Raw genomic sequence first — 27,071 nt, forward strand, 5'->3', positions numbered from 1 at the left:
TGTTCCTTGGGCTGTTTAACCATTTCCTGCACATCTATGGATATAGGAGAAATTCCAGCAGAATCTTCACATTTTAAGGGAAATTTGCCTGATGTCACTAAGTGGACCTTCTAGAGGTGGAAGTATGTGCTGTACATTCCAGTATGATACAAATAATGAATAGGGATGATGCAATGTGAAAAGATACATGGGACTGGGTGGGAGCTCTTGGGTCCATGAGTTAAGTTTACTGCTGACACAGGAAACCATGACATCTTCATGGGCTTTCAGCTGAGCCGGGGGCTGTCCAGTGAATGAGCCCAGCTGGGCTGTAACAGAGTTTCCTGACCAGCCAAATCACCCTGTCAGCTGCAAAGAGCAAACAGGTCTGCTTACACCTGAAGCTACAAACTCTCCTCTGTCTGCTTTGTTCCCAGCCATGTCTCAGTTGGCTCCTTCCTTGCTCCCTTCTCTGGCTTCTAACTCTGGCTCTGAATTCTGGTTCTTCTTCCTGGCTCTAACCATTAAGTGACAGTGTCCATCTACCTGTTCCTCACAGTAATTCTAGGAAAGCTGCTGCTCCTTAAAGTCAGTTAGGATTTTTGTCTCTACACTTCCTACCGAGATTGCTGCTCAAATATTCACTCCTCTGATGATTAGAAAACTTCTTCTGATTTCCAGCCTAAATTTTTCCTGGCGTATGCATTCTTGAAAGTAATCTGCAGAGAATTGGAGGTCTCAGGCTGCAAAAAATGCATTTGGATTGCAAACACCTCACATGCAAGATGTACTGTCTTCCTGCTAGATAAGGAGTTAATATTTATAAAATGATTTTTTTTCTGCCAAAAATGGGCTTTGTTATTTAAAAAAAATAAATGGAGAAAAATGTGTTTATTATATTTTCCATGGAAAACTTTGAAATTAAAGAGAAATTTTCCATTTTGAATTGCATATTCTGCTTTGAAAAAGCAAATGTAGAAGAAATTTTCTGTTGAAATTGAAGTGTAATATCAGAAATTTCCCACAAAAATATCTTTTTTTCGTTCTTTTTATGGGGATCAAAGCTTTTTCAAGCAGCTCTCTTGGCAATGAACTCCTAGGGTGTGAAACAATCAGAACATACACATGCATTATCTTTGCATAAATAGTTTGTGGTGGCATGTCCATGACAAACTTTATATATTTCAAGGCCAGAAAAGACCATTTGATCATTTAATTGAATTGTCACGCATAGCCAGTGTTCCCTATAAGCTATGCATTTGTGTGGCTGCTCAGGAGAGATTCAGATGTCATCTTGCTGATTAGCAGAGCTTTCACAGCTAGATTTTTTTTTTGTTTCTGTTGGTGGTACACATGCTCACACATCTCGGTGCATATAAAATTATTCTGCACATGAGTGGAAAAGATCGGAGGAAACATTGTTTGTGGCATGTTTAGACTTTCTAATGTCCTGAGTGCAATCCAGCTCTTCACTTCTAATCAGACAGAGTGGGAGCTCTAAGCAGTTGAGATACTGAACAAGGATTTAGGTCTAGGCTTAATTCCTTGCTAAGACAGCCTTCGTGTGTGACCCTGGGCAAGAGGGGGAGGGATAGCTCCGTGGCTTCAGCCCTGGCTTGCTAAACCTAGGGTTGTGAGCTCAGCCCTGGAGGGGGCCATTTAGGGATCTGGGGCAAATGGATTAACAAAAAAATCTGTGCGGGCTGGAGGTAGGTCCTGCTGTGAGGGCAGAGGACTGGACTCAATGACCTCTGAATGTCCCTTCCTGTTCTATGAGATAGACATATCTCCACATTTGAGTCACTCAGTCTATTCTGTATCTCCACCTCTGAGCTGTAAAATGGGCATGCTTATAGGGTGCAATGAGAATAAAAATGTTCTTGATTTAGAGCTGCCCAGGTGCTTCAGTACTGCAGACTCCATGAGTACCTTGATAGCCAGAAGCAAAGCTTTCTGGGAATGTTCTCAAGAACTTTCTGCCATGAAGTTCTGATAATGTGCATTCATGCTGCACATTGTTTTCAGGAGATTATGTCATCTGTTTGTTTAGGTACATGGAAAAGTAACACCTCCTTAATGACATGTTTCTCTGTTCCTGCCAGTTGCTTTCAAGTGTATGTAAATACTTTTGTCCTGATACAGGTTGAACCTCTCTAATCCAGAAACATTCATAATCCAGCATAATTTTTGTTAGCCGGATGACCACGTATCTTGGGTGTGGCCGTTTCCCACAGCCCTATAAAGTCTGTTTACAGCCACCAGTCCTGGCTCTCAGTGTTCTGTGCTGTTATTTAGCTGTGATTTACCCCTAAACGTCTTCAAAGACCCAATAAGCAGTGGAAACATTGGTAATGCTGCTAGATAATATTGACCTCCCACCATCTGGCAAATTCTCTCATCTGGGATTGGTCAGGTCCTGAGGGTGATAGACAAGAAAGGTTCAAGTTGTACGTGTAATTTTGAGTCACTGTATTGATAATGGACGTTCTTACATGTACATTAATACTCTGTATTGTTTGCAAATGAATTCAAGTGTATTTTAATATTCCAGTATTGATCGATACTAGATTGACTGAACTTCTTCAGAGACCTAACAGTGAACATAGAAAATAGCTTTTTTATCTATCATAAAGGCCCAGTGGAATTGTGGAATCTTTGAAAGGATATTTCCTGATAAGTTGCCCTTCCTCTTTGTGGATCAGATTATTTGACAAACTTATTTTTTCTCCGCTTGTCACTCTTTGAAGCATACCTACTCAGATCATTTCCAGACACCTACTTTAAAGCAATTATTTCATCCTGTCATGTTCTCGAAATGTTGTGTGCCTGAGATTTTTTGCTCTAAATCAGATATCACTTGTTGACCCAATTCACGGGTCCCTTCACTCGCCTCCTCTTAAGAGAGTAATGAATGAAAGAGTTCTCTGAGCTGGATGTCACATCTTGGAAGAAGGGCTGGTTAGGTAGCTATTGATTCTTCCCTTCTCCCCAGCTCCTTTGCTGTCTTTCAGTGAAAAGTATTGATAACCAGCATATCCGCTTCTTGGGAGGATTCTGATATTTAAGTCCTAACTTTGTTGTGACTTTAGGTAAAATTTTACTTTATGAAATTGAAGGACAGAATGGGAGCTGTAAAGTAAATCTTCAAGGTATGAAAATACTCTGGGAAAGAAACAAGATCCACTTGCTAAAGTTTGAAGCTAGGCAAATTTTGGCTGATAATAAGGCACATTTTTAACAGTGAGTGTGATTAACTATCAGAACTGCTTACAAAAGATTTTGGTACATTCCCTGTCACTTTCAACAGTAATTAGTTAGGGAAGTCTTGTGTCTTATGTTGCACAGGTCAGTCTACAATCTAGATCAGTGAGAACAACAAGAAGTCCTGTGGCACCTTATAGACTAATAGATATTTTGGAGCATAAGCTTTCGATGGCAAAGACCCACTTCATCAGATGCATGAGTTGAGTGGGGTGTGGTTTCAGAGGGGTGTTTAAAGAGTGGGGTCCCAGTAAAAGGGAGGGCCAGAGCTGACAAGGTCTATTCAGCAAGGTGGAAATGGCCCATTATCAATAGTAGGTATCAAAAGAGGAAGAACCAAGTCAGATCAGACAGGGGGATATGACCCATTGTCAGAGTCTAATGGGGAGATATTAACACCCATTAGATACTATCTCCCTGTTAGACTCTGACAATGGGTCATATCCCCCTGTCTGATCTGACTTGTTTTTTCCTCTTTTGATATGTACTATTAATAATGGGCCATTTCCATCTGGCTGAATAGACCTTGTCAGCTCTGGCCCTCCCTTTTACTGCTACCCCACTCTTTAAATACCCCTCTGAAACCACTCCCCCACTCATGCAGCTGATGAAGTGGGTCGTTGCCCACGAAAGCTTATGCTCCAAAATATCTGTTAGTCTATAAGGTGCCACAGGACTTCTTGTTGTTCTCAAAGCTACAGACTAACACAGCTACCTCTCTGAATCTAGATCGGTGTTTCTTAAACTCTTTGAGACCATGGAATGCTAAACAATAATATTTTTAAGTGGGGACCTATGAAAATTTTCTTGGAAAAAATTGTCACACCAGAAAAAACAAATAGCCAGACATACAACAAAAAGAACATTAAGTAATTTAATCAGCTATCAGAGCCATGAAGAAGTAACATTGTATCTGGTTTTAATAACAGAAAATATAGATCATCAGTGCATTTTTCATAATGCTCAGAACACACCAGTGTTCTGTGGAACAAAGTTGAAGAAACACTGGTCTAGATTATCACCTATGATCTCTTCTGGACTTATCTGTGTTGGATTGTGTTGCCATAACAGTGCCCCCACTCCTTGCTAGACAACATGAGAAACTGGAGCTGGAAATCAAAGCTTTGTCTCTGATGACAAGGCAGGTGTCTGTAGACAGGGTCTGCAAGTTTTATTGGTCCTACAGACCCCAGGAACAATGATGGATGCTATTGAGTACCATCTATAAAGTCTTCTCAGTTAACTAGTGAATTACATCTATATAGACGAATCTGTTTCTTAGAGAGCTCCTGTTGTGGAGAGTAAACATCGGCCGATTTCCCAGCTCCAATTTCTAGCTATAGAAGGTCGGACTGGAATAAAACAATCAATGTAGTATTTACTGTTTCACTATCATATGCTTGCCTCAGTTTACAATGACTGCCTCGCGATGGGAGCAGAGGAAAGCATTAATTAATGACAGCAAGATGACTTGATGTTTGCACCTGGCTTTAAGCATTCACATTTAATGTAAAGCACTGGCATACAGACAGCTGAATGCCTTTCTGATGGGTGAGTAGAAGAAGCCCCTCCTTATCCTATGCAGATATCCATGTGCCACAAACCAGCGAGGAGTCATGTGGCACCTTAAAAACTAACCGATTTATTTGACATAAGCTTCCTGGGCAAAGACCCAGTTCATCAGTCTCATGCAGTAGAAGTTACAGAGGCAGGGATAAATATGAAAAGAAGGGAGTTACCTTATTAAGCGGAGGACCAGTGCTAAGGACACCTCATCAGCTGTTGGGAGTTGGCCACACCCACACTGACTGAGTGGCCTCATTAGCATTGGCCGTCAACTTGAAAATGTAACTCCCTTACCCCTTGTAATATTTAAAAACTGGATACTGCAGCAGGAGTTCTAGAACCTCCCCTGCAATGCCTGTTCCCATTCAATGGCCCTGCCTCTTCCTTCTGTCTTCCTGGAGATCCCACCCTAGTTCATTCCTCTTCCCTAGTCCTCCATTACTTTCTGCTCATCTGCTCTCTCCCCTCCTTACTCGCCTGGGTTGGAAGGGACTAGTCTGCTGAGCCAGAGCTGGGAGCTGTACATAAGAACATAAGAACATAAGATACTGACTGAATGATGGGATATTAGCAGCTTTTTAGTAGTATTTCTGTAGGACAGGATTGGGTGTCGTGACATAAAGTTGATATATTTATTATGTTCTTAAGACAAAAGCCTAGAAAACAGTAAGCTAAATCTTCCATTTGATATAATTGGACTTCAAGGGAGTTACATCAGCATACAAGACACTGAGATTCTGGCCAGTAACATTCAGTGAACTAGCAGCAGAAGTCTTTCCATTTTGATTCATGTTTTAAGAAGAGTTGCTCAAAACACTTGCACAGACATCTTATTAAAAATAAATTTCAAAAATCTTGATAGAACTTGAAAATTGATATAATTTTGATCAGCCTTGTGTGGAAATACCCCAAGTTTCATTCTTCTTCCACTGCTACCAACATCTATATGGAAAAAGATTATCTTTGTTGTGCTAATAAAGTTTCAGTGAAAAGTTTGGGAAAAAAAAGATACAGTGCCATTAGATAAACCTATGTTGGTCTCGCGAGATACACAGGTGCTGTGTCTGAGGTTGTGAAGTTTTTCTTGCTCCCAGCAAAATTTGCAAAATGACATTGACTGAAAAATTGATGTTCTTCACCATTTTACAAAACACTGGGGAAAATTGAATCTACTTATCCATCCCCTTTCATAGGATGTTATTTTGCAGCTCCAGATAAAAGTGATGTTGAACTACAAAACAAGGAAATAATATGAGATAATAAAGTCAAATATTCATTTGAGGTGACGATTGCATGGAGTAACTAACACTTCTCTGGTGCTTTGATGCTGGATCCAGCTGATAAATTATCCTCCATAAGCTGGACCAAGAGAAACAATTTACACTCACTTTGATTAAACTAAATGGGAGGAGGGTTCGAAGCATTGCCCAATGGCACTAGACATAAACACTTTCACTGCATTGTTAATCCCACTAATACAATACACATCATGCAAGCCTCTGTGAGCTTTATGCAAAAGAACAGCCTGAAGTGTATGATTAATGTGGGCACTCACAATGAAAAGAGCTGTTGCAGTCTATTGGTGAAGGTTAATCTAGTCAAGGTTCTAGGGAAATATTTCTTTTCTGATGTGACAAGGTTTAATCTATATCAATTATTGTAGATCTTTTTTGGAGGTAAAGAGTTAGATGCCAAAAAGAAACAGGACTTATCTGCTTATGTTTGACAGTTCTTCGATTTTACAACTTTATTTTTTTCAGTAAGTTCCTCCCAGTTCTATTGTTACTAACAACAGTTCCAATATTTTCTAGCATCCGTCACTCCAAAGTACACTCTAGTATTAAGTGAGATTTAAAATTATCCATGGAAATTATTCCACCCACACATAAAAGGCAGCTAAATGTGGGATGACCATCGCTTTTGTTTGAGATTGTCGAGACAATACAGAAAAGCTTAGGATAGGAACAAAAATATTGCTGTTGCATCAATTTGAGGCTAAAGGCTGAAAAGGCAAACTATGGAGAAAAGAGAAAAGTGTAGAAGTTTACTTACAAGTTTTTGTGTTACCCTTTTTCCATGCTTAGAAGAGTGCCTTCTTCCTGGCTGCAATTCTTGAGAGTGAGGTGTTTGTTGCAGCTAGGGTGACCAGCTTTCTAATATCTAAAAACTACACTCTGCTGTCCTGCCTCTTTTCCCTTCAAGGCTCTGCCCCTGCTCTGCCTCTTCTTAGGCTCCTCCCATGTCCCATATCTTCCTCCAAAGCCCCGCCCTTGCCTTGCTTCTTTCCTCAAGGTCTGCTCTCATAACAACGCCTTTCCTCTTCACCCTGTCACTCTGTGCTTTACCTCTTCAACCCCAGTCTGAGCAGCTCCAAGGGACTTTCAGACCTTGGAGGGCAGGTCAGAAGAGGACTGTGGCCACATAGGCGCAGCCAGGTGGCCCTGCTGGTGTTCTAGGATGTAGGATTTTCTACGTGGCAGCCCTTCGCTGCCAACTGGAGTCCTCCCTGCACCAGAGCTGCTTGTGAGCATGACCAGGGAAGCACTGGCTGGCAGGGCAGCTCATGTTTCTTCCCTCCATGGGTATGTTCCATGCTCACTAGCAGCCCTTTACCTGCTTGCTATGGGCCCCTGCATGCTATCCCTCACTGTAGCCCTTCAAATCATGCTCCTCAAAAGGGCCACCCATGGCTTGAGGTGGTGTATGAGTGCAGCTCCAATGTGGGCTCTAGAGCAAGCTGGGAGGGGGCCCCAGCTACATACCCTGGAATGGGCGGGACCAATGGCAGAATGAGCAGGGCATAAGGAATTCATCCCTCATTGCCACCAGAACCACAAATCTGGGACTCCCCGACCATTCCCTCCCAGCCATGTGCAATCAGAGCAATTCAAAGAGATCCAGAGCAACTGTCCCCTTTGCTATCCTCCCAGTGGTGGTCCTGCATGCATGCAAGGTGCCCTATGTGGGGCAGGTGACAGGCAGACAATTCACAGAGCCAGAAACAAGCCTTCAATGAATTCATAAATTGAAAGGGGCTAAAAACAGTCACAAATGTTGTTGCATTTCCTTCCCCTTATTGTCCGACTCTCATACATGGAAAATTCCCTTCTCCTGAATGTGTCTTCAGTGTCCTTGTTGGAAAAGAGAGAGGTTTAGATGGCGCCAATACCAAGGAAACTCCTAAAACTGTTGAGTGCTGCTTCCTTTCCATTGAGACAAAAGGCTTTGTATTCTTCGTCATGCTAGACCAGCGTAACTACCAGCAAAGTGTGCAGACCCAGCATGCTTTGACAAAGCATGGATGCATTTGACGGTCGCATGGAACTGCTGTTGCATCACAGTCAATGGAAGAGTTACTTTGATTCTGTACTGCCTTGTGAGTGTTGTGCAATGTTTGTTACATCACGGAGCCTTTCTGTTTATTACAGGCGTTTTCACGGGTGTGAGTAGAAAGGATAGATTCCAAGTACTGGACCAGGTTTTTAGAGGTCCGTGGCTCAGATCAAACAACCTAATTCAACCCCATAAACTTAACAGCCCCATTTACTTAATGTCTAATGCACTGAAACTTGAGCACATCTGAAGTTCATTTAGATCCATAGAGCTAGTAGAAGTATTCCATTATCCCAGCCTCTTTCAAGCTGCAAAGTATGGCAAGTTGACTGGTGTTCTCCCCACTGTGCTCCAGCTTTGTCACATCTGAACAGGCAGTTCTCACCTTGCGTGAAATCCACGTTCTCCAGAACGTTTCAGAAGTCCTCCTTGAGATACTTGGATACAGGTCTGTTGTGTTGGGCAGTTGTCATTTCTTATAGTTCATTCATAAGCTTTCCCCCCAAAGAGGTCTGATTAAAAGGAAGAACAGCATTGCTTATTATGGAAGGAGCATTGTGGCACTCATGGCTTTTATTTGATATCTTATTTATTCATTTACAGCTCCTTGTACAGTAGGGTTCCCACATTTGCAAACTTAAGGTTCACAAATTCAATTATTCATGAGTGGCCACTTCTCCGGGGCAGGGAGCTCCAGGAGCCACCAATTCCTGGAAGTTCAGGCAGGAGCCTTGGCGGCCAGGCTCCAGGCAGGGAGTGCTGGCGGCTGCCATTTTCTCACAGAGGTGACATTGGCAAAACCCACAAGGTAGGCAGCGGCTTCTGCACCTGCGTGTCCTTAAATCAAGACTGTAATAATGTAAATGGTAAACATCTGTGCGGTGGGGACCTGCACATTCATAATTTATTTCCAGCTTGATTCATTGCTTGGCCTTTGGCAGGGAACGTAGAAGAAGCTACATCCTAAAATAACTCCTCTGAAAGAAACTTAACCTCATATCTGCACGGACTGTACCAGCACTTCTCCTGCTGTTCAAAATCTGAACCCACCCCATTACCTGCTTAATAAAGTGAGAGGGCAGATAATCATTGGCCTCATTATATGAGTCTGCTTCGGTAGATCTGTAAATAATATAGTGTTTGCTGCCCTGAGTGTGTATCAAGTGAGATGGAGACAAAATCCCAAGCCCAATAACTTTTTAATGCATCAGCTTTGATGAGCTGACACTTCTTCCAACAGAACCTTCTTACGTCTTTCCACACCCAGACCTAGCTGAAACATTCTCTTTGAGTGTTACAGCAATTTTGCCACAGTCTAATTTAAGAGGCAGTGTACCAGAACTTCAGCTGATGGAATTCTGTTGACTTAATTTGGAATACCTCCATCAATCTCAGCAGAACATCTGGCCCAGTGTTGTATTAGTGGTGTCTTTAGTCCATGTGACATCTTTGCACTCAGAAAGCCAATGAATTCATCAAAATAAGTGGATTCAGCTCTATTCACCTAGTGTAGCTGGCTTATTTGCACCAGGCCTCCATAGGGTATAGATTCTCTTTATCCATCCAGACAGCCCACTGAGGTCTTTTAAGTGCATTTACCAAGAGTCTGTTGATTCTCAAAACACAGTTCTCTCACATAGTTCATATTCAGAATAGTGAAATAACTACTAGGGCTTGCAAGAGAACTTGAGTTTTGTGAAAATATTTGGAAGTTTTGAAGTGTGTTGACACTCCACTGCACAATAGCTGAAAGCCTGGGTCTAGGGCATTCTGAATCTGCATGCTCCAAAGAAGGGATTTGATCCCGTGTTCCCACAGCCCTCATAAATGTCCTGATCACTTGGGTATTTGTGAGTTCCAAGGAATGTTATTTATGTTACTGTTGTGAGAAGGAGACAGGACATTAGTTGCTGTACGAACATAGAACTAAATGAGTCACTCTTCCTATGAATGATGAAATTACATTTTTAACAGATTTTTTGTCAGAATTGTAGCATATTAATTTTTTTTTTGGTTAACATGCTGCGTTGTCTTACTCCATAAGGGTAGCTGCGTTTCAGCAGCATGTCTTAGGAGATGGTGGAGCTAGGTTCCCAAAGTTTTGATGCTTCATCGAGCTTGGCCTTTGAAATCCTGAAGCCTCCCTCAGTCCATAGATAGTTTTCTCCTTTTGTTGAGAGATGTTTACGAACTCCTTGCTCACAACTGACTGACCAGGAAAAGCCTCACCGAATGTTCTCTCCTTGCAGGTCTTCACTGGGAACGCCAACGCGGACAGTGTCGTACACCACAAACTTCTGCACTCCATGAAAGCCCACTTCCTGCGCTTTGTCCCTCTGAAATGGAATCCCGGTGGAAGAATAGGACTGCGAGTCGAGGTCTATGGCTGCTCCTACAGTAAGTGCCTTTAACCCAAATGTTCTCAAACAACATTGTCAATTCTCCAGGAAGCCTCAGGGAGTGTGCCTAGTTGAATACAACTTTTAATCCATTGACAGCGGATTGGATGGGTAGCTTTTATGGTGCAGACTGACCTGAAAAAAGACCTTTTTGGGGGTTTGTTTTCTGTTTGGAGATAAAAGGTGAAGAGATGCTCTGATTACAGTTTGGTGAGGTTTTACAAAATCCCAGCTCACCATACTGACCTATTTTTTCTCACAAGCTCCCTCCGAGTTCCTAAGTACTGGGTCTGTCACATGAGAGGGGATGTCCAGGCCTGTGCTCATATTTGCTGAGAGATGTAGGTACAGACTGAACCTCTCTAGTCCAGCACTCTTAGGGCCTGAAAGGTGCCACACCAGAGAATTTGCCAGACCATGGGAGGTCTCTATTGTCTAGCAGAATTCCCAACACTTCCACCGCTTACTGGGCTCTTAGAAGACATTTAGGCTATGTCTATGCAGTAACATTATTTCAGAGTGAGTTATTCCAGAAGAAATTTTCTGGACAAGCTTATTTTGAAATAGTGCATCTGCACACAAAATGCATATCAAAATAGTATTCTGCTATTTCAAAGTACAGCATCTGCATATGACATTTTTTTCAGATTAGAGCCCCTGGAAGAACTACAGTTTATTGTGAAATAGCCCCTATTCTCTGGCTGTATCTACACTAGCATTCCTTTTTCAAAAGAGGCATACAAATGAGAGAAATCAAAAATGAGAATGAGGTGCAGATTTACATGTCTGGCATCTCATTTGCATATTGTTCTTTCAAAAGAGCTTCTTTCGAAAGAAGAAAAGCAGTGTAGATGTGACTGTTTCAAAAGTAATCTCCATCTTCGAAAAAACCCTTCTTCCTAAAAATGAAAAAAAATAGCAAGAGGGGTCAGTGCAGAGTGGTTTAGTGTCTGTAGACAAGCTCTGCACCAATCTACAATATTGTCTATCCGTTCTCTTTGGGGTCTGCTTCTCTTATTTGAGCCGTCCATTATGCCGAATACCAGGGTGTTGATTTTTCATTTGTCGTTCATTCTGCAAATGTGCCCAAATAGTTGTAGCTTCCATTTTATAATCGTCTGCAGCAGGTTCTCTTTTGGCTGTATCTTTCAATATAATTCCTCATTGGTGACCTTCTGCATCCATCCTATTCTCAGAATCTTTCTATAACAATGCCAATATTCTTCTTTTCAAATCTTTCATTATCACCCATGTCTCACATCTGTACAACATGCTGCTGAATACAGACGTTTTCAAGGTGCTCAGCTTCGTGCCTAAGCTAACTGATTTGCTTTTCCAGATCTTATCCATTGCCTTTAAACTTGTAGGTGCTATTCCTCATAGAATGAGGTTTACAGAATTTGAAATGAGCCATCTGTTCTTTCAAAATTATTTCAAAATTGTGGTTTTGCTGTGTAGACACTCACAAAGTTATTTTGGAATATCTCAGAACACTGAGAGCCAGGACTGGTGGCTGTACGCAAATTTTATGGGACTATGGGAAATTTGACCACATCCATGATAAATGGTCATCCAGCTAACTAAAATCATGATGGATTAGGGATGTTGCCAGATTAGCATTCCAGATTAGAAAGGCTCAGTCTGTGCCCTGTTTTAAACAGGAGGGCTATGTCGAGATTACAGGGATTTGCTGATGGCAGTTTTTGTCAGAAGATACGTTCTCACCAAACATCTCTCCAGTAGATAGTGGTCAAACTGCCAAGCAGATCACAAGAACAATCTGCTGTTATTGACAGAGAGCAGCCGAATTGCGTGGGCTCTCTCTTCATAAAAGGGCCAATCGGAAGCATGGCAGGCTGGCTGTCCAGTGTACTGGAAGCCCTCTCTGTTGACAGAGGGCCCCCTGGAACATCCAGACCATCTTTATGTCAACTGATCTGTGCCCACAGAGGTGTTATGCCTCATGGGGAGTGGGATGAAACTATCAAAAAAATGCTGTGTTCTGTTGATTCACTGTCAACAGAACGCCTTGGGAATCTGGATGCTCCATGGGTTTGGACGACAAAATCCTCTAGTGTTGACATAGCTAAGGAGAAATCAACAGGAATCAGCTCCTACTCTGTGCTAGGTGGTGCCAGACCATTAGAAGTAATTGTCTCCCTAGAGAGGTGAGGTGTTTGCAGCAGGTTTGGCAGCAACATCTGTAGTGAGATGGGTATAACCTCCCCAGTGAAGAAGCAGAAATCTTACCATTAAAATCAATGGTCCAGTGCACTACATGTAAGATATAATTGGAGATACACATCTCCTAAAACTGAAAAGGACCTTAAGAGGTCATCTAGTTCAGTCTGTGTGTGCCCATCCTTAAATGGCCTCCTCGAGGTTTGAGCTCAGAACCCTGGGATCAGCCAGGCAATGCTCAAACCACTGGGCTATCCCTCCCCCTGCTAAACTCTACTGTAGCTGATAAGTATATATATATTGGATGCATAGTTTGCAGGCCTATATGCAGCCTATCTATTCTCCTTAGACTTTTTACTGTTTTGTTCTATTTTAGCAGTAATGCAGTGGGTCCACAGGGATCACACTGTGTAAGATGTTAGCTTTAGCACTTTATTTTGCATATACTTACCCTTACCTATATATATAATGGTAAGCATATGCAAAATTAATTTTTATACCTATTTATACCTATATATATATATATAGGTAAGGGTAAGTATATGCAAAGCTCCAGACATATGTTTAAGTGTGGACATATCTGACATTCCTGCTTGGCGACTTTAACCACAAAGGGGCGAGTATGCTGATGTAAAAGGAAGCTTTTACATAGTGTGGTATAAAATGGCCCTGTCAAACCAATCATCCTGTTTCCCGCAAAGAGGAGGCAAGGGTCACCAAGCATCATCATGTGGTATTTCTTGGCATTTTAACCACAGATGCCCATTTTAGGAGTTTGTCTATGAGGTTGGGAAGTGACGTCTCATGCCTACTCAAAAGTGTCATAGCTTAATCCCCAGTCAGGTGTGTGTATGCTCAATGTTTTAGGATATGGAAGTTTTGGTTTTGGGAGTCTGGGCTGGAGTGATGCAAAGAGGCCTATAACCCCCCTTGGCCAACAGGGTTTCTAAGGGTTTCTCTAAGGGATTCTAAAGATCTTCTAAGGATTCTCTATAGACCTCTCCTTTCTACTAGTGCCAGTCTTTCATTAAGTCATTAAAGTCTCCTATAATACTGGCTCACTTCTCCCCACCAGTAGAGTGAGGCTGGTCCTTCCACTCCTCTGGTTCTCAGGAGGGAGTGTGAGTATGTTGTTATATCAGGCATATGTGTAATTGGATACTCAAACTTCATTTATACAACTGACCAGGTTGATTTAGGTTGTATGTGATCAGTTTCCCAGACATCTGATTGTATGAATCCCACTACTGAGTGTAATAAAATCGTGCTGCTATGATATTGTTTACTGTGGATGTATACTTGCTGTGAGTCCCAAGTCCTACCTCCAGACACAGAGCTCTTTCAGGTTTTCATATCTGTAGTCTAGGGTGGAGGGTGAACCATGAGATTTTAAAACCAGATTGGTAAGCTGTTATCCAAATTAATATTCTGTTACCCAAATTCTGAACATCACTTAACAGTACTGGACAATCTGACCTGTGCTCAGGATGGGGAGATATGAGTGATGGATAATATCCAACTTCTAGAGTGAAATGCTGTCCTGTTGAAGCCACTAGGAATTTTTCTATTGACTTAAACAGGGCCAACACTGCACCTTATAAAAGTTATAATTTGAAATGGAATTGATTCTTTCTTCCTGCACCTGAATTGTGGAGCTCTGGGACTAGTTTTCCAGTAGAAAAAAAAATTCCCCTTTTGTTTCAAGGCAATGCGGACCTGCCCCTGGTATGAAAGCAGGACTGCTCTATAGTCAGAATTAGTGGCCACTTACCTGCCCTTCTTAGCAACATAGTTCCTCTGCTTTTATTACAGAGTGCATGTCTCTAGTCAGGCACACACTCATCTGGCAACATCCATAATCCAGCATAATTTTAGTGGGGCAACTGCTTATTGTAGGTGTGGCCAAGTTTCCCATGGTCCCATAAAGTTTATTTCCAGCCACCAGGCATGGCTCTCAGTATTCTGGGCTGTTATTTAGCTGTAATTTACCGCTAAATGTCTTCTAAGAGATCAGTAAACAGTGGAAATGTTAGGAATGCTGGTAGGCAATATTCACCACCTGTGTGGTTGAGCAAATTCTCTGGTTTGGCACCAGTCAGGTCCTAAGGGTGCCAGGCTAGAAAGGTTCAACCTGTACCTCTATCTTCTCTCACTTCAGGCATCACTGAGGGGGGATTCTTGGTGGTATGCACTATATTCTCCAGTCCAGGAGGGAAAGTTAGAACCAGAGAGTTAAAGCAGGAAGGAAAACAAGAAAGCAAGTGACCTGCTATCAAACTTGTAGCCTAAGCAAAGGCAAAGATCCTCTTACAAATTATATTTTGAACTTGCAATCACCCATGATAACTACTCCATGAATTGATTGAGGAAATACAAACTTCCCCAGTGCAGGACAGTCAATGACTCCCTGGTGTGCCCAGTCTGACATGCAACTTAACTGACGTTTAATCAATAAGAGTTTACAGAGTTAATCAAACCAATGGTGGAGGGGTGTGGGAGGGTAGGTAAATAGGGGGTCTAGTCTACTGAGCACAAACTAGATCCATGTATTTCAAAGAACTGCTTCTGTTTGCCAGTCCTCCTGTTATGTTGGGAAAGTAATTTGATGTCTTTGCCTCAGTCTACCTGGCTGGTATGAGGTTGCTGGTACCTTTAAGGGAAATCTGGGCCAGGCTACCCATGAGGAGTTAATTGTGAGGGAATAAGCACAGCTAGTTGGATCATTATATAATATGCACCTGGGCATGGTAAGAGGCCATTAGAGCGCAGCTACAGACAGGACGTTTAGAGTGTATCTATACAACAAAGTTGTTATGAAATAACACTTGCTATTCCATAATAAATCGTGAGTGTCTAAACAATGCAACTGATATTTTGAAATAATTTTGAAATAGCGGACAGCTTATTTTGAATGTGGTAAACCTCACTCTATGAGGAATAGCACTTATTCTGAAGTGGATATTTTGGAATAGGGGCTGTGTAGATATTGACACACACAAAAGCAGATCAAAAGCTCTATCCAGTCTTTCCATAGAGAGCATCCACACAGCCCCCACTCTTTTGAAAGAACAGGCCAGGGATCGAAAAATCCAGCACCATGAGGACTGCTCTTTTGAAAAAAGGGCCCACGGAACATCTATGCGTGGTTTTGGTTTTTTTTTCCCCCTCTTTGAAAGAAGCTTTTGAAAGGAGGTGCTCTTCCTGCTCTGGGAGCAGAAGGGGGCTTCCAGAAGAAGAGATGCATTCTTTCGATTTCAGATTGAAAGAACACATTTTGTGTCTGGCCACTCTGTGTGTCCTTCTGAAAAAGGGCCGGATTTTCCAAAAGAACTTGCTAGCGGACAGGCTGCCAGGGAATAGGGGTTATTTTGAAATAAGCTATTCCAGAATAGCTCATTCTGAAATAAAGCTGCTGTGTAAACCTACTATTTCAGAGTAGAGCCCCTGGCAGCAGTACTTCTAGAGGCTGTAATCCAAAATGGGGTTAGGGTTAGGGTAAGGGCTCTATTGTGTGTGGACCCACTATTTCAGATCTCTGTAGCATGGACATACCCTTAGAGAGATGCTCTGTCTGATCTTAACAGGTGAGGAACTGGCTTCTGTGAATCTCTCCAAGCTGATAGGGGAAAGGAAAAGGGCCAGCAGGGACAGACACCCCACCCCAGACACCTCAGCTGAGGGATAGCCCAGCCAGTTAAACTGGCCATGTTAGGACCAACTGGAGGCAGCGTGCAGGTTTGGAGGATTCTTGGGTGCGGGGGGACTGGGAGGTGGGCCGGGGGGCTGCAAGTTTCATAGGCTGGGTACTGGTTGCCTGTGTGAGGTGAGAGGGAGCAGTGGGCGTGGGTGGTGAGGAGGCTCAGATGCCCCCACTTCACTCCTAGCTGTTCCCCAGACACATCTCTGACAGAAGCAGGTACCAGGTGCTCACTGGGCCTTGCCTCATCCCTGCCCTGCCCAGCAAGATGGTTTTTGTGACTGCTGGGTGGTTCTGCTTCCTCCCCGCTGCTGCTTTCCAATGAGCGAGGCTGCAGTGGTCCCATCTCTCCTGCCACATCCAGCACCCCTGCCAGATGCTGCGTCCCTTAGCCAAACTTAATCAAAACCACTTCCTTCTGCCAGGACAACATGTCCGCTCAGGTGATGGCAGAAGCATCCCAGCACTGTCATCAGCAGGGCCCACAGGATGTGGCTGACTTGTGAGTACCTTTGCTCTCCTCCACCCTCTTGGCAACCTTCTTGCTTCCACTAGAGTGCTACCCCTCTTCCATGGGAAACTCCGGTATAAGGTGTTGCTCTGTGGTGTCTGATTTTTTTTTTTCCTCACCAAAGCCCCTTTACATGTCTGCGACACATGGAAGTGATTATAAGGACCTGATTCTCAGCTACACAAAGGCCTCTGGATGCTGCCAGAGCAGCAAAAAAGATGCCTGGTATAAACAAGACTGAAGCCTGGCGTACCCGAGCAAAAGTTGGGTTAGGTCAGCAGAAAGATTCCCATTGACTTCAATAGGCTTTGGATCCAGAAGAGAGAGAATGCTCATCTGGCCCTGGAATACAGGGGAACCTGGTCCTGCATTAATAGACTCACTATTGTGTGACTGCCAAGTAGTCTACGGGTGCAGACAAAGATTGGAGTGTACCACTAAGCCCCTCATTGGCATGCAGGCAAGCGAGCAAGAGCCTTGCGGTTCCTCAGACATCCTCTGCTCTCACCTGCTCCTTTTTAACCCTGCATTTTTGAGAGCATGAGAGCAGGGGAATAAGTGGCTTTAGACTTGCACCTAGTTAGATAATTTTGCAATGCCAGCGCTGTTCCTAGAGTTTAACCTCTCTTGTGCCAGCATGTAACTATTCATTCTGTTTGCAAGGGAGCGTGGCAACCTCGAATCTCCTGCTTGGCTCTGCTCAGTGACTTTCAGGATCAAGTCCTGCTAGGGTCAAAGTCTCCCGCAGCATTGCCCATCCCAAGCCAGCAGGTCTCTAGGCTCAGCTGTTGGGAAAGGATGGCTTTTGATAGTGACCACCACAGGAGGAGCTAGGCCTTCTCAGGCATCAAGAGCACTGTTGGTGCCGACAACAAAAGACATACTGCTGAAGTGCGGTAGGGCTGAAGCACAATGTGTGGTGGTGGTTGGTGACCAGGCAAAATGCCCACAGTTAACTAAGGCCCTTCAAAATTCATGGTCCACTTTGGTCAAGTTCGTGATCAGAGGATTTTTAAATGGTAAATTTAATGATTTGACATTGTAATTCTAGGGGTACTGAGCCAAAAAAGGGATAGTGTGGGGGGTCGCAAGGTTGTTGGGTAGGGGAGTTGCAGTGTTGTTACCCTTCCTTCTGCACAGCTACTGGCAGCAGCATTGCCTCTAGAGCTGGGCAGCTGGAGAGCAGTGGCTGCTGGCCAGGAATCCAGTTCTGAAGGAAGAGCTACCACCAGCAGCTGTGCAGAGGTGAGGGTGGCTTGGTATGTTAATGACATCCTTCCTTCTGCACTGTTGCCTGCAGGTCTGGGCCCTTTGTCAGCAGCTGCCACTCCATGGCCACCCAGCTCTGAAAACAGCAGAACAGGAGTAAAGATGGCATGGGTATGGTATTGCCACCCTTACTTCTGCACTGCTCCTCGCCGGGTGCTACCTTCAGAGCTGGGCTTCTGTCCAGCATTACAACCACCCCTCTCCACTGCCCAGCTCTGAAGACAGAACAGGAGTAAGGGTGGCAACACCGTGACCCATCTTACATAACCTTGTAGCCCCCATGCAACTCCCTTTTGGTTCAGAGCCCCCAGTTTTAGAAAGGCTTGCGTCCCCCATGAAATCTGTATAGTATAGGGTACAAACACACAAAGGTCAGTTTTCATGGAATGAGCCCAGATTTCGTGGTCCTTGGTGTGCGTTGCATGCCTGTGAATTTGGTCGGGCCCTACCAATAACACACTGTCCCAAGACCCATTCCATTAAGGCGTTGAGATGCTATGCATGGGAATCCTGGCTTTTCAGTGATGAATGCTACACCCATGTTACTTATTATAACTGGATAATATTTTTATGGTGGAACTTCACCAGCAACCCTATCTTTAAGAAAAATGTCTTGCTTTTTATAGTTATTTTAAGGGTAGGTCTATGCAAATGGTGGAAAGTACAGACATTGCATGCCCACTTAGCCTGGGTATAAACAGCAGCGTAGAAGTGAGCCACTACAAGTTGAACTTCTCTAATCCAGAACTGTCTCATCTGGCAACATCCATAATCTGGCATGATTTTAGTTAGCTGAATGACCACTTACCATGGGTGTGGACAAGTTTCCCACAGTCCCAAAAAGTTTCTTTACAACTACCAGTCCTGGTTCTCAGCATTCTGTGCTGTCGTTTAGCTGTAATTTACCCCAAAATGTCTTACAGCCCAGTAAGCAGTGGAAGTGTTGGCAATGTGCTAGACAATACTGACCTCCCATAGTCAGGCAAACTGTCTCATCTGGTACCAGTCAAGTCCTGACGGTGCTGGACTAGAGAGGTTCAAACTCTGCTTGAGGAAAGCACTGTGCAGACCTGACTCCTAGGTTATATGCCCTATATGCCTCTCTACATTCTTCAGCATTGCCTTCCACATCTCTGTGGCTGAATTTATTAGTGTAGGGTGAGGATACTGGAACTTTTGGTCACTGTGCTGAAAGATTCCAGCAGCAAAGAAAAACTCTGGCTGGAGATGGTGAAAGGCTCTGGTGGCGGGGGTAGGAGCAAGGATGGGAAATTTTCCCCACCACCTGCCCTCCATTTGCTGTAACTATGCACTGCAGCAAACCTGGAAAGAGAGCCTGCCCTTCATTGCATCCTGTAGCTATAAGCACCGTAGGTAGTGCCAAAAGGGAGCACAAGGTCTAAAATTCATTCAAGAATCCTATCGTGATTGGTTTTCATCCTTTAAAAAAAAATTACTAACAGGCAACAGATTTGTGCTGGTCACCTCGGTCAGCCCTTAATAGGAATTGCCCATTTCTGAAATCAGAGCTTTAAAGCCATGAAGCTGTATCAAGATACACAAAGGAATGCTTGCCCATCTGCTACTCCTTGACAATTATCAGGCAGCTCACAGGCTGTAAACTCAGGCATAACCTGGCAATACACCAGGCAGGTTGGCAGGGTTTTTTTTTCTCTCTCAAATGATTTGTTTACTTCATCAGACTCCTCCCATCATTCCCTTACGTGTAAAAATGAAATGGTGCAGGTAAGAGAACTTTTACCCAGAACTTCAGGCCATTAAAAATTTGTTCTGAGTTAAACAAAAATTTTATATGAAAAGGGATCACAGTGCAAACTCTCAAAGACCTACACTGCAGAATCCCAAATGGAGACATGATTATTACAAAACACTAAAGTTATAACAGAGGGCAGGTGTACACAAGCGGCAAGTTGATTGTTTAGAATGTTGCAAGGGATGTCTTAATACTTGGGAAAGTTCTTGTTCACTAGAAGCTGGAAAAATCCTGCTGGTCCAATCTTTTCTACATGATAAGATTTATAGCTATATTGAAAATGTTCTTTGTACTCTACAACTCTGTACAACTGAGTGATGGCCCAGAAGGAAACAGCAGGATCAGGTATAAATTCAGCTTCTAAGTTGGAAAATAGTGAGAGATGGTGCCATGGAATGCGTAACTCCATTTCTTTTGGGAATTTACGACGCTTTACCTTTGCAGATCAGGGCCTATGTATATGCTAGCACCCCCCTTTTCAAAAGGGGGTTCTAATGTAGACACAGCCAGTTCTGTTGACTCTGAAATTGGTACAGTGTAGAGATCTGCCTGGATTAAAGCTGAGTGAAACTTTTCAGCAGTTTCTTGGCAGAAAAAAATGCAGTTTCAGCACCACCAGAATGTATTGTGAGTTCAGCTCAATTCTGCCAACTTATTTCAGAAGAAAAAATGTCCTATTTTTTTAAAAAAGAGTTGCAACACATTTGAAATGAAATATTTACTTTTTCAACGTTGAAACAGCTTTTGACCTTAAAGAAGGTTTTTCTTTTAAAAAAAAAAAAACCTTAAAAATGCTCAACATCAATACAGAATATTTTGGTTTAAGAGGAACGATATATCCTGAACAAACAATTTTTTAACTTTTCAGTTTGCCAAAAAATTGGAAAAATGTCATGTTATGTTCAACCTAAAACAATTTTTATTTATTTTTCTGAATTTTCAGAATTGCTGGCATTTTCTGTTGTTCATTCATTTCTAGTACAGACTTTTGAAAAGAACACAAACTCTGTGACCTCTGTGTTTGATACGTTGCTATGCTCTTGTATATTTAAATGGATTGATAATCTGCTGTGTTGTACGTGAATTTTGAAATTAGCATGGTCCTAAAGGGAAAAATAATTGGTTTTATTTTGATCAATCTATGCCCTAGCGCCAATGGTTTGATGCAAATAAGCAATCTTGAAAATGCAAAATGGCAGATCATTTGCATATTCATGTAGCTGTTGTACATATACATATGGCTAATTTGCATTTTTGTGGCAGAATTCAAGCACTGTAGATGTAGAATTCTGCTAACAAAGGGGGGTTTTGCCAAAAGAAACACAGCTACACTGCTTGAGTTCTGCCATGAAAATTCAAATTAGTCTTATGAATATGCACATTAGCTGTGTGAATATGTAAGTGAGGCCCAGTTTTGCATTTTTGTGACTGCTTATTTGCCTCAAACTGTTGGCGCTAGGGTTCAGTATAGACACAATCACACTGTGCTAGTTTTAATGAGTATTTTGTAGGGGCAATGGAAGGAATCTGAAAATGTAGAGGAACAAGAAAAAAAAAAGAGGTTTCTAGCCCATTCTGAAAAGGGAAGTGTGGAATTATTCCCTGTATATTATTTTGGCTAGATAGATTGCCTGTAATTCTTCTGGGACTTCTGAAATTGTGATCTTTTTTATTGTACTTGAAATTAATTCTATACAGACCTAGTGTCTACGAGGCAAACTGAGGACATCACCTATATGGAGTATTTTACAGGTGCTAGAAGTGTCTGGATTTGACCTGAGATAAATCTTGATATGTTTAAACAGAAGTCAATGATTTGTTGTCATGTTAACTGCTAGTAATGACTTTTGGATGTCATAGTCTTCTTTCATTCCGGGATCTTTATTCCCCTAAAGTCATCTTGTCTTATTATATGGCAGAGTTCTTTAGGAACAGCTTTCTCATGAGACTTTTTATGGATGTCAGTGGGTAGCATGCGTTTGTGTTCATTTGTTGTACTCCTCATCGGCCCAAGCTGGGAAATCTAATTATTCACACAGTGGCCCAGATTTGGTGATGAATCCTGATCATGTGCCATCTCCAGCCTATGCTCAGAAGAGTTGATCTCAGTGCTAGGGGTGTAGAAGAAAGCATGTATAATGCTGTTGCCTAGTGGAAAATTGAAAATGGCTACCAGTGGGAGCATCCATGGAGTCCATGGGGACCAACATCACAGCAGTGGAGTTACCAGTTGGAGGTCTGCCTGCTAAGCTCTCCTAGTGGGAGCATGAAAAGATTAATTGGAGAAGGGTGAGTTGGAGGAGTAGCTGAGTTTGGCCCTGCTGCTAAGCTCGTCTACATCCAAGCTCCCAGGAGCAAGCAGGGGGATCCCTGTCTTCAGGAAAGCAGTAATAGCTTTCTGAACGATGGAGTTATGGAAAGAGGATAGAAGCTGATCATGGAACAAAACTTTAGTAGGACTCGGTGAGAACTTCTAAGACTAAATGGTGATTTGAACATTCTAAAGAAAGTTAATATACCTGACCTCATGATTAACAAGAAGTCCTGTGGCACCTTGTAGACTAACAGATATTTTGGAGTATAAGCTTTCAAGGGCAAAGACCCAGTTCATTATGTATCTGATGAAGCGGGTCTTTGCCCTTGAAAGCTTATGCTCCAAAATATCTGTTAGTCTATAAGGTGCCACAGGACTTCTTGTTGTTCTCGAAGATACAGACTAACACAGCTACATCTCTTATACTTGACTTCATGATGTAATCCAGTCTGGGTAATTGACTGGAGGAACTCAAGTGTCAGAGCTCCGTGCATTGCAGTTCCATGAGAAGACAAAGAGATGTGCTGTGGAGGAGACTACACCATTACTGTTTCATACCAGGCTACCATTGGTTCCTTTTGATCCTTAAGTCACTGTAAAGCCTTGTGTGAAGTTATGGTGCTCTATGTGTACTTAATACCATGTGTCTGAGGTATCGGCTCACCTGTTTCAACCCCATGTTGTGCTTTGATCATTACAGGAATTAGAAATGTTTAGCTGTATTTTGGTGTTCTACCAAATCTGTATGAATGCCATCATACTGATAGTTAAAATTCGCTGGTGTCAGCGTAACTCACACACTTACTGGGTGTGATTCACTGTCCCATGTAGTGGCCATACGTCATTTACAGGGAGAAAGAATACTTTCCTTGACCACTTGCTGCTTTTTAGGTCATGTGGGAGAGGCTCCTGCACTAAACTCCAGAGATTGCAAGGCAAGTCTGCCTCTGGGAGGCTACATCAGGATGTGTGTCAAGAAATCACTAGCGCCTCTTCTAGGCTCATCATAATTTTTAAAGACAGGCTGCTTAAAAACTTTGTCTGAAATTGCCAGACGCACCTATCTAATGAGGAACAAGCTGTGCTGTCCTTACTGACTGACTTTTGCTGACAAATAGTGTGTTTTTGGTGGCACATTTAATCTGCCAGTGTGGTCTGTGAACAGAGTGTAGAGTAAATGATAAAACAAGCTGTGAGAATTATAGCTTCCTTACACCTTTAATAGTGTTTTGGCCTAGCATTGGGACGATACATCCAGTGAAGACAATTCCCACTCAGAAGCATGCTGGATATGATCATTATAAAAATGCAGATACCCCTAGGAGTGAGGGATATTTATTTGAGGAAAGATTATGATCATTTAGATGCAAAAGTGGAGGGAGATGTAGCTATGGTCCAGATCCTGCTTCACGTGATCTTTTGTAACTTAGGAAGAACTGGAGCAAGAACTGGGACTGTGCATATGAAGCAGTGGCAAGCTGCTCTGAATACCCTTGGGATGTCAGTTATGGACATGGCAGGACATGATTTGGAGTGTGGCGGAGTGTTTGGTGTTATGAAAAAGCTGGAAGGTGAAAGAATCTCAATGTAACAAAAGGGCTGTAAATGATGAAGACAGCAGGGGAAATTACACCGTGGTGATGGCCAATTTTCCCTCTAATAGTCTTCATCCATGTGTGGAATAAAGTTTTATGTGTACTGAGGCATGTGAGAATATGCACCACCATTAGAAACAAAAACCTATCGGTGGGTTCCTGCTGGAGAGGGACAGTAGACTTGGTGGACCACTGGTGTGCCATGAGCTGGTGGGTTCTGTATTCTGCATGTGCTGAATGCACCAGTGAATTCAAGAGCGACTCTAATGATAATACAGCTTCTCCTCTTTGTGATGTTGTCTTCCTCCTTTTCCTCCTTAGAATCGGACATAGCAGATTTCGATGGCAGAAGTTCTCTCCTGTATCGATTCAATCAGAAACTGATGAGCACCTTCAAAGACGTCATTTCCTTGAAGTTCAAGAGCATGCAGGGAGATGGAGTCTTATTCCATGGAGAGGGACAGCGTGGTGATTATGTTACGCTGGAGCTGCAGAAGGGGAAACTCGCCTTGCACATTAACCTGGGTAGGAATTAATCCTTTTTATACTTTCACATGTAATTGTACCGAGAGTTGTTTTCCATTTACTTTCACAATTGGTATTATGGGAACATCTGGAAGCCCTAGCTGAGGTCAGGCCCCATTTTACTAGGTGTTGCATATACGCATAGAAAAAATACCAGATCTGAGGAGTTTACGGTCTGAAGAGACAAGGCAAAGAATGGGATGAGAAACAGAGAAGTGAAATGGCTTGCCTGAATTTACACAGTAAACAAGGTGTGGAGCCCAAGATAGAATCTGGGGTCTCCTGAGTAGGAGGTCAGTGCCCTATGTACTGGATTATACCACGTTTATTTTTCTAGCTGCAAATATTGTTCTTTCCTGTTTAATCTACATGAGACCTCAGGGGATTCAGTCGCAATCTGAACTACAATTTTCCCATGGCTTTGAGAGAGATCCCTTTTTAAATTAATCATTTCAGAGCAGGAGTCTGTTCCAGCTCTGCAGGAGGACACATGTAGCATTCCTCTCACAGTTCCTGTGGCTGCTGTCGGCTATGTCTACACTAGCCCCAAACTTCGAAATGGCCATGTAAATGATACACCAACGCTGAGATTCCTCTAATTTGAACCAGGGGCTTTGATTGGTAAGCGCAGCGGCGCTTCGAAATTGATGCGGCTCACCGCCACGCGGCTCGTCCCGACGGGGCTCCTTTTCGAAAGGACCCCACCTACTTCAAAGTCCCCTTATTCCCATCTGCTCACAGGAATAAGGGGACTTCGAAGTAGGCGGGGTCCTTTCGAAAAGGAGCCCCGAAGTCCCCTTATTCCTGTGAGCAGATGGGAATAAGGGGACTTTGAAGTAGGTGGTGTCCTTTCGAAAAGGAGCCCCTTTGGGACAAGCCGCATCAATTTCGAAGCGCCACGGCCACCTGCGTGCTAATGAGGCGCTGAATATGTATTTCAGTGCTTCATTAGTAAACTTCGAAATGGCCATTTACATGGCCATTTCGAAGTTTGGGGCTAGTGTAGACACGGCCTCAATGAAATAAGTGTAGGCTGGGTAGTTTCTATCTAGGCTGAAAACAGGCTTGCCTTGCTCGTCACAGAAGCCCTGCTTTGGACGAGGCGTGCTAACCTCCTTGTTTTTTCACTGATACAAGTTCAGACAAAGGAAAAGAAACATAAGGGCAAATGTCTGCTTGAGCTGGGAAGAACATCTTCTTTGAAACAACAGCTTCAGATCTGTAGCACAAAAAAAACCTGAAAAGTAACAAACTGTTGCAGTGAGAAACTCCATGTCACCTTTTTAGCTTTCATTAAATACACATGGTCCTGGATTCTTCTCTATACGTAAGGTGTTCTTAAGACACTTTAGAGGTCTCTGGTGCCTAATACCAATCAAAGCCCCTGGTTCAAATTAGAGGAATCTCAGCATTGGTGTATCATAGAACGTTTGGTCTGGAAGAGGCATCAGGAGGTCATTGAGTTCAGCCCCTTGCCCAAAGCAGGATCAACACTAACTAAATCATCCCAGCAAGGACTTTGTCAAGCTAGGACTTAAAAACCTGTTGGGGATGGTGAGTCCACCACCTCTTTAGGTAACACCTTCCAGCGCTTCACCACCCTCCTAGTGAAATAGTTTTCTTTTTTTTTCTAATATCCAACCAACACCTCCCCCACTGTAACTTGAGACCATTGCTCCTTGTTCTGCCATCTGTGACTTCTGAGAACAGCCTCTCTCCACCCTCTTTAGAAATCCCCTTTGGAAGTTGAAGGCTGCTATCAAATTGCCCTTCACTATTCTCTTCTCTTCTGCAAAATAAATAAGCCCAGATCACTCAGCCTCTCCTTGTAGGTCATGTGCTCCAGCCCCTAATAGTTTTGGTTGCCCTCCACTGGACCTTCTCCAATGCATCCACATCCGTTCTATACTGGGGGTGGGGGCAGAACTGGATGCAATATTCCAGATATGGCCTCACCAGTGGTGACTGTAACTTAGGTTTTCTGACCAGGACCCCAATGAGATGTTCTGATAACCAGGGATCCCTTTAAATCACCAGAGTCTTGCCCATTCTTCAAGATACTCTCCCCCAACATGAGAATAATCATGTTTGGATTAGGGGCTACTAAAGTGCCTCTGCACTTCTTAAGCATGTCCTCGTAGAGGTTAAAGTGGTTTTGGAGGTACTTTGCTGTACTGGCACAGTTGAAGGTCTGAACCTCATCTCTGATTTTGTTCTGATTCATCTAGCAACAATGTTACTTCTTGAAAGACCTTTCAATGTACATGGCTTGTTTAGCTTTGTCCCTTTCAGTGGGGGTGAGGATAGCTCAGTGCTAAACCTAGGGTTGGGAGCCCAGTCCTTAAATGGGGCCATCCAGGGATCTGCAGCAAGTAGATGTAAAACAGTGGGTAGGGATGGTGCTTGTCCTTACCAAGAGGGCAGGGGGTCAAACTCAATGACCTCCCAAAGTTCCTTCCAGCTCTATGAGATATGTATCTCCATATATTACATTATATTTTCACGGGCCATGTCTATATGAGCAAGTTCTGTCAGAAAGTCAGGCTCTTTTTTGAAAGAACACATACAGTGTCCACACACAAATTGTTCTCTTTCAATCCAAAATCAATATAACGCACCATCTTCCATTTCCAGATCAGGAAAAGCACCTCCTTTCAAAAGCTTCTT

At 43.0% G+C, this 27,071-nt stretch overlaps 1 protein-coding gene across 1 annotated transcript in view; it reads left to right on the plus strand.

Annotated features, from left to right (window-relative positions):
• Positions 1–27,071, plus strand: part of CNTNAP5 (contactin associated protein family member 5) — a 490,877-nt gene that overhangs the window by 180,216 nt on the left and 283,590 nt on the right. The window contains exons 4-5 of the mRNA XM_075001278.1: positions 10,389–10,536; positions 24,201–24,404. Coding sequence (XP_074857379.1) covers positions 10,389–10,536; positions 24,201–24,404 — 352 coding nt within the window. The remainder of the gene's footprint in view (positions 1–10,388; positions 10,537–24,200; positions 24,405–27,071) is intronic.

Source organism: Carettochelys insculpta, chromosome 8, assembly GCF_033958435.1.
Source record: "Carettochelys insculpta isolate YL-2023 chromosome 8, ASM3395843v1, whole genome shotgun sequence".
Taxonomy (NCBI): Eukaryota; Metazoa; Chordata; order Testudines; family Carettochelyidae; genus Carettochelys; species Carettochelys insculpta.